Here is an 8566-nt window from a genome sequence, read left to right on the forward strand (position 1 = left end):
GTTTGGGGAGGGGAAGGAAAGGACAGTCGCTCTCATCATACAGTCCGGGGTGCACACAACAAAACCCACCGTGGACCAGTCACTCCATGTCCAGAATCCTCCTCATCTAGAAGGCCGATAAGGTGTCGCAAGCCAGTCACGTGGCCTGCGTGAAATTGGTAAAGGGTGAAAGGACTAAAAACCTTCCCTAGGCGGGTGAGCCAGCAATAGCCAGGGTCAAGAAAGGCACTTCCATATACTCAGTGAGTTCTGGTGGCCGGATGGCACTGAGTGACCTCGGAGTTTGGAGGCTCTTCTGCCTGTGCTGATTCTTCGGAGCCTTTCCGTCACTGCTTCGGTCACCGTCCCCCATTCCCTAGGGTCTGGAGAGCGTTGTATACACAGGCTGTTCCCAATGTGTGGGGCTGTGAGACTGTGGCACGGAGGGTGCAGGGTCAGAGATGGCAGTGTAAAGGGGACGTTGGGAAGGTCCCATGTAGGAGAAGGCAGAGTAGAGGCCAGAGGCTTGGCTGGAATGGCTGTAGTAGGGCCCCGAGGGCTGGTGGTCCGGGTAGTCAAACTGGGGCCTGGAGATGGAGGGGAAGGCTGACCCGTAGTGGGGCAGGCTCAGGGATGTGTAAGCGATCTGGGAGGTGGAGGGCTGGTCGGTGTAATGACCTCCAGGGGCAGACCCCTCCGTTTTCACCTGGGCCTTGGAGTCCACCACCGATGAGGTGGCAGTGGACAAGGAGACTCCATGCTGCTTGGAGATCCAGGCAGAGTGTCCGCTGGCTGCAGCCAGGGCGCTCCCGAGGCCATAGCCAGCGGCTGCGTAGCCCCCAACATGGCCCGGGTGGCCGGCGTGTCCGTTGGGTGGCAGGTATTGGTCGAATTCATTGACATCAAAGGTCTCCATGTTGGACATCACTTCGTGGCTGATCTCCCCGATGTCCACATTGCCAAAGTCAATGTGTGGCTTTCCCCCTTCCCCCAGGGAACGCCCTTCTCGTTTGGAGTCAGCTTTGCCTGCCTGCAGCTCAGTCTTAGGGGTGGTGGGAGGTGTGGGGGGACCATGGCTCTGACCTGCAACAGGAAAGACAATTTGAGGAGGAAAGAGAGAGAAGAGGTGAGTTACCACTTTATACCTGGGCTTTATACACAGCCTAGCTCTGCTTCTCCCAGTATGCAAGCAACTGGCTGGCTGGAGACTTGATTGCTGGAAGGGAGAAGTAGCCACCCAAACCTAGACCTTTTTATATTGTCTTGTGGAAACAGAGGGAGGGTGCAGCAATACCTTGCCTGATCAGAGGGATGCGAGTGCCCATGAATGGGCACATCGCTGTACTGCTGACTCCAGCAGAGTTTGTTGGGTCTCAAGCAAGGTGTGAGCCACATCACTAAGGCTTTCACTGTGATGACTTGTCTTTTTTGAGAGTCTGAGTTGGCTGTAACCTGTCAGTAGACTCACAGAGACATGGGACTCACCTGAGGAGTGTTCTGGGTGCCCATCGGACATGGGTGACCCTTCGCCGGGATGCCTGTGATCCAGGTGGGCGTTCTTGTAGTGGGCCTGGATGGCAGCAGCCCCACCGGCCTCCCCCTCCACCTGGCCTTCGCCCTCGCCCTGTGTGGCCTTGCCGTTTTTCCGCCGGCGTGGCTGATACTTGTAATCAGGATGGTCCTTCTTGTGCTGCATCCTCAGTCGCTCTGCCTCTTCGATAAAGGGCCGCTTGTCACTTTCGTTCAGCAGCCTGCGGAGGCCAAGGTGGAAGAGGAGAGGAGGGGAGGGGAGGGGAGGGGAAGGGGAGGGGAGGGGAGGGGAGGGGAGGGGAGGGGAGGGGAGGGGAGGGAAGGGAAGGGAAGGGAAGGGAAGGGAAGGGAAGGGAAGGGAAGGGAAGGGAAGGGAAGGGAAGGGAAGGGAAGGGAAGGGAAGGGAAGGGAAGGGAAGGGAAGGGAAGGGAAGGGAAGGGAAGGGAAGGGAAGGGAAGGGAAGGGGAGAGACAGGTACATCAGAAAAAAAAACCACCTATACACAACATCATGGGATGTGGTGTGTAAATACAGATGTCAGGGTACTGCCCCATTGAGGGTATTTCCAGAACAGGGAGAGCTTGAACGTGTTTCAGTGGAGACAGCAATGTTTTCCTCTTCCTCATTAAGCCCTGACACTGGTTATTGCCAGTTCTGGGTCCCCCTTCCCCACCTGTGTGATGTGTTGGACCTCAATAAGTTCATTACCCTCTCTTACATTTTAGTTTCAGCCCTAATAGCAAAGCACAGCCTTTCATAGATGTGTAAAATAAGGCTGGGCAAGCTGCATTCAAAGAGTTTGGGCAAATTAAGGGCACTGAGCACAAATGGCAATGACTGGTGCTGGCTCCACAATACCCATGTTGCTGCATGGAGCTTGCTGGGCCTTTAAGCGTCTTGCAATATCCTGAAAGGGAATTAAAGACAATTTTTAAGATGGGGAAAATGTATTCAGCTGTTCCTGGAGCTCCTGCTCACTTTAGACATGGGTAATGCAAAAGGCTGAAGCACAAAGGAGCAGACCTTCTTGAACCTAACTGAGCAGTTGTAAAAAACTTAGCTTCTACGTTGCTAGCCTTGTAGAAATAGAGTAGCTTTGGTCTCTGGATGAAAGGCACTGCAGAAATATAAACTACTCCTCTGTATTCTTGCCACATCATGGGCTACTCTAGTTAAGATAGTCTCTCCAAGGAAGTGGTGAAACGTGCAGGCAGGATGGCTCAGAGCACTAGAAGTTGAGGTCAACCTCATCTCGGTTATTTTATGATTTTCCCCCTCAAATATTCTTATGACTCAAGGTCATCCTGCTTCCAACCAGAAACCGCTGCTCTCAGAAGGCACCAGTCTTCCCATGACTTGCAGCTCCAGCAGCCATTAGAAATGGCAGGGCTCCCAAACAGCAAAAAATGTTCCATTTATGAGCTGTTCATGCCTTTTTTCCCCGCCAACAAAAGAATTATCTGGGGATGGGGCTGTACCAGCACCTTGGTACCCCTGGAGCCCGTAGCACTAAAATGTGACCAGTTCTGTTAAACTGTAGGCACTGAGAAAGGTAGGCCTGAATAACTGAAGAGAAAGAGGAGGAGCTCAAGGAGCACACAGATTAATCTGGTAAGTGATCCAAGAGGTTGACAGCAAGAAATGGGTAGGTTTCTAAGCACCTCCTTTCTCCCTGCCCCTTGTGCGTCCCCCCCCAGCCGGCAGCCAGAAGGTGTGTGGCGTAGGCTGGAGCCCCTTACGGTGCTGACCAGGGTTCACTCCAGGCAGCCTGAGCAGGTCGTGGCTGCACACCACATTCCTCCACTGCCTTAATCCTGGAGATTAAAGCAACTGAGCCACCATGAATCCAACACCAGCTTTCCTGTCTCCCTCCCACCACCGCACACCACACTCACACGTCCCAGAGGGCTCTAATCCCTCAGCCTGTGCTGCTCCAGATGGCCCTCCAAGGTGTCTGAAGGGACAACCTGGCCAACCCTCATAGGCATCATGGACTGAGAGGCAAACTTGCCTTGGTAAAAGCTTCATCCTTGCAGAATGCCCCATCTCCACAGGAGGTGGAGAACAGAGGCAAACCCTGCAGGCTTGCAACACTTTACTATAAGGCAACCAGACTCCAGCATCCCAGTGTTCCCAGCCCAGATGGTGCCAAAGCTAATGTGGTTGGGAATGGAAAGTCACTTTCTACGTGGGCGTCTTGTGGAGCGAGAGGGCTATAGACTGCACAGGCAGCTTTGATCTACAGGGCACACCGCAGGTTGAGCTCAGAGCAGAGCCTGCCATGAATACTGAAGCCTAACAGCCCAGAGGTGTCCCATGGATGGCATGAAGCAGAGATGCTGGAGGCTATGCAGAAGTCAGATCCCTGCCCTCTGAGCTATGCCCTGGTGCCTCACCTCCTCTCCCCTTGAGAGCAGCCCATGGGCAGTGCCACCAGCAGGACAGTGGCAGGTCCACTGCCCACGTCTTTGCCTTCTCCTTTCCAAGGCTCCCTGCTCCCTCCTCCCTCCCGCTGGGATCAGAGCTCAAATCGGCTTTAACAAAGTGAAACTGGTGCGAGCAGGCAAAGGCCAGGAGATTTGGGGGGATTTGGATTTCACTTGCTTCCTGCCCTCCCCCTTCTGCCCCCTACACGCCCCAGTCCATAATGCAAAGGAATCTTGCACGAGCAGAGAAGTTATGGATCACGGAGCAAAGCCCTTCATGGGGTTTAACCAAGCCCTCGCCACCCACCCTGTCACCAAATGCTCACCCCTGAGCTGAGGGGAAAGGGGCAAGAGTCCAGCACCCCGCTCTGGGAGGACAAAGAAGGGCTAAAATCTTTCCACTCGCTTCTTGCAGCCTCCCAGCATTGCACCGTGCTGCGTGCCGGGCCACCAGCTCACCGGCCAGAGGCCTGACCCTGTGCCAGGACCCAGCTGCCGATGAGTCAGTGCGGTGGTGCTGGGCTTGGGCTGGCTGGGAGCAGAAAGCAGCGGGGTGGGCTCGCTTACGCATCCACGGCCCCAGCTTTTGTGGGCATGACCCTGTTCCCTGGGTGCTGCCACCCCCATGCAAATATCTTTCCACTGGGTCCCCTCGCTCTGCCCTACCAAGCCTTCCTCACCTTCTTGGCATGCCTCACTGGTTTTCGGCCCTGGAGGTGGTGCTGGCTGGCATTTTGGCCGAGAGTCATGCCGACATTTTCAGCAGCCAGCCTCCATTTGAGAGCTGCTCCTTGTCCCACCCCGGGGAAGGAAAGCAGCCAAGGCGAGGTTTCATGACCAGTGAGCACAGGAACCCACCCTTCTTTTTTAGTACATTCAGTTCATCAAGTGCACCCCTCACACGCTTCAAGTGGGTACGGACTGGGAGAGGTGGATGGGGCTGCAAGCCCCCGGCACCACACTTGGGCCCAGGCAGGTGCTGCGACCATCAGGGCATGTCCTGCAGCCCTTCCCAGTGAGGGCTGGGCCCCATGGTGGACATGGCGGTGGCAGAGCCAGAGTAAACTCTGGGCTTAAAAAATGCTTGGTCCATCGCAACCTGTTTTGCAGAGGGGCATGTGGGATGGCACTGGGGTTATCGCTCACTTGCTGCCTTCTGAGATGTCCGAGCATCTGCTGTCCCCACCCAGCACCAATCGCTGGGGGCATGCTTGGTTTAATGGTGGTCTGCAAGGCAGTCTCCATGCTCTCCAGCACTTGTGTCTCTGCCTACGCACCCTTTACCTGTATAAGCTTAGAGCAGCCCGTGTGGAAATGTAAGTTGCCCACATTTTTCAAGGTGACTAGCAATGTAGGCTGTGGGCTTTGGGTGACCACCTTGTAAGGGTGAGGATACGTGAACAGCAGGGGCCCTTTGCAGGGACCCTCATCAGATGTTTGAGACTAAGCCATCCAAAGCTCAACCCAACTTATTGCAGTCATACCACCATGTAGGAGCTATACCTTGGGGACAGCGTAGATGAGGGCAGCGGGAACCTCCATGGAGGAAGACCCAACCATACTGTGGCTGCAAGGTGAGGCTTGGGTCTACTATCCCGGTAACCTCTGGGCCAGCTCCCCTGATATTGCCCCCTAGCCTCACAGAAAGGCACATACACGTGGTCCTACCCAGGCCAGACACTGACTTCATCTGTAACCCAGCTTGCTCTGCTGTACAGTCCCTGTAGGGGCTGACACAACACGGAGAGCTGCAGCCTGCACTGGGGATACTCGGAGAGGAGACATGTTCAAACAAAGCAAACCCAGCAGCTCTCAACAACCCCAGGCCTGACCTCACAAGCGTCTCTGCCTGAACCCTGCACCCTGGCTACATGGTGCCCTAAGAAACACTCAGAGACCCTGATCATCGTCCAGTGGCAGCGTCCCCCTGCTCTGAGTCCCATGCGACCAGCAGTGGGATTGGTGCCCTGGGAGCAGGGTGGCATTTGGGTGCATGAACATGGCCATGGGCTGAGGGTTGCATCTCCCTGCACTCTGAACGCAATACCTATGGAGACTTTCACTGCTCTGCTGTATTTTCAAGGGAAATGCTGTGTCTGGAGGAAGTCTGTTGCTTTAAAATCTGGCAATATTTTGCAATAAAGGAGTAATACATTTTGGGAACAAAAAAGGTGGGTTCCCCACACACACGCAACCCGCTTCTAGCACAGCTTCACAGTACAGAGGCTGGCAGCAGAGCCTCAGGCAGGAGCAAGTGCCGTGATACAGGGAGGGCAAGGCAGCGGGGAACAAAGCAGGAAAGAGCATCAGATGAGACATCTGCAATCACGTCCTGTGTTCGACTTCCCAAAGAAACCCCTTTGCTGGGGTTACACTAGACACTGACGGGTTGGGGTAAACAGGCTAATGTAGCAGAGGGAGAAGTTAATGCCTAAGGGAATTCCTTGTGAGAAAGGAGCTTTGAAGCCAGGAAGAGACCTTGGCATCATCTGGTGGACAGGGTGTGTTTTGCTTCTGCTTGGAAAAATGTCTCTTGGCCCACTCATGGTTGAGGGCTACCTTCAGGGAATATCATCAGGGCAGGAGAGGGAATGAGAGGGCCTGTTTGCATGAGTCTTAGTTTGCGTTGGCTGGTGCAATTGCAGGGGGGAAACAGTGCCGGGGACTTGCGGCAGAAAGCGTTTGTAACAGGTTGATGGGGTTATCAGCAGGGACCGTCAGATGGGAAAGAAGCGGCATGGCCAGCCTCACACGCTTGGCTTGGGCAGGGCAGCTCCGTGCACACCCACAGGCCAGCTGCCATTGATCAGAGCAGCCTCTCGGTCTGCTGGAGGAAAGAGGAGCGAGGTCCGGAGTGCACATAAAGGACCCAGGGGTCTGCACAAAGCTGAAATGAAAACAGGCACAAAAAACTGCTGGTGCCAGAAGGACAAGCGTATGTGTGCCGGCGAGAAGGGAGGGTGTCTCTCTGTGTACAAAGGGAGATGGGGACGATTTGAGCCAGCATGTTGCAAGAGAGCCTGCTAAGGTGGGGACTGTTGCAGGTCTCTTCCCTTCTGCTAAGCCTCAGTCCCCCTTTCTAGCAGGGTCTCTCCTTGTCCATCTCACTGCACCTGCATGGCCTGCCAAAACCAGCCCTGTCCTGGGAAGGACGGTGCGGGCCTCCAGCCACCTGGCTCCCTTCCTCTCATCTTCCTCCTCGGCTGTAACTTGTTTTCCCGCTTGCTCTGCAGCACCGCACAGAAAGTAACCCGTGTTGGCGCTGGGACCTGAGTTCAAACAGGCTTGAGGCAACCACCAGGGAGTTAAGTGAATTAAGGTGGATGGGGCTCAGGCCAGTTCCTGCTAGTGCACAACTTGGCCCAGCAGAGAGGGTGAGCCAAGAAAACAAGAAGTCCCCTGGCAATCAGGCAGGAGAGGACAAGGATGAGAGTGTCTTGGTCAGGAACGACAGGGAAGCTGGTGAGGAACACTAACTGCTGCCCAGGACGGAGGTGTGCTCTGCCTTCCCTACATCCAGCCAGCATTCTTGCCCCAGTCACCCCTTCTGCGAGGGGGCTCCCCACCGGGAACAAAGTCCCCCTCAAGGTCCATCCCGCTAGGTCATCATCTTTCTGCATGACCACACAGTCCTCTCCAGGACACCTCCAGACCCGAGCCCTCATGCTCCCCCTCCTCCCGCATGCTCTTACCTCCAGAGCTTCCCCAAGGTCTTACTGAGCTCAGCGTTGTGAAGGTGCGGGTACTGGTCAGCCAGTTTTCTCCGGGCAGCCTGTGCCCAGACCATGAAGGCATTCATGGGCCGCTTGACGTGGGGTTTGCTCTTGTTACTTCCATTGACCCGGACGGGCATGGGTACCAGGGTCCAGTCATAGCCACTCAGCACCTGGCTGACCGCCTCGCGGATGCACACCGGGAACTTGTCGTCGTCTGCCTCTGAGTCTTGCTGTTCCTTCTTGACCTTCCCCATCTCCCCGTTCCCGGAGCCGCCAAGGTGTGGGGAGTTGTCCGATGCCATGGAGGGTCCCGGTGAGAGGCAGTGGTGGTCTTCAGAGCCCACTGGGCTCATCTCCACTTCCGAAAGGTCTTGGTCATCGGCCATCGTTGCTTGCGAGCCCTTTCTCTCTTCCTTCTTGGTGTCGTTCTTCTCACTGGAGAAGGAAGGGAGGAAGACAAAAACAAAGGAAAGAAAGGAACGGGGGAAAAAGAGAAAAGGAGAAGCAACCACCAAATCTGAAAGGGACTCCAAGCTCTCCGAAGATCTGACCATGAGAAAGGTCACACTCAATAAAAGCACAAGGAAAGCAATTGCCGTGCATACCGCAAAACCCATGATCGAGGTGGGTGGGGATAGGTCGAGGCCCCTGATTAATTGGGATATCACTCCCTATATCTGCAATTGTCTGGAGATGATATGTACAGAGGGGTCTGTGGCTAGAGGGGTAAGGGGCATTGGGGACCTGAAAGGAGAGAGATGCGGACTATCCTGCCAAGCCGCAGCTTCCCATGGGGAGCGGGATCTGCGTGATGGCCACAAAACTTGTGTGGGGAAGTGCCCTTTTCTTTTGAAGATGTGGTAAAATGCCAGCACGGCACCCAGGGAAAGGCAAGGAAGGGGGACTGCTGGCACT

General features: G+C 55.2%; 1 protein-coding gene across 1 annotated transcript; it reads right to left on the reverse strand.

The window, feature by feature from the left end:
- Positions 1 to 355: 355 nt before the first annotated feature.
- Positions 356 to 8037, reverse strand: SOX10 (SRY-box transcription factor 10; the record flags this gene model as incomplete). Its single annotated transcript, XM_080363802.1, has 3 exons — positions 356 to 1062; positions 1465 to 1730; positions 7628 to 8037. 3 exons carry the CDS (start codon positions 8035 to 8037, stop codon positions 356 to 358), a joined length of 1383 nt encoding a protein of 460 aa, XP_080219928.1.
- Between the last annotated feature and the right edge of the window lie 529 nt (positions 8038 to 8566).

This window comes from Nesoenas mayeri (assembly GCF_963082525.1).
Source record: "Nesoenas mayeri genome assembly, chromosome: 1".
Taxonomy (NCBI): Eukaryota; Metazoa; Chordata; class Aves; order Columbiformes; family Columbidae; genus Nesoenas; species Nesoenas mayeri.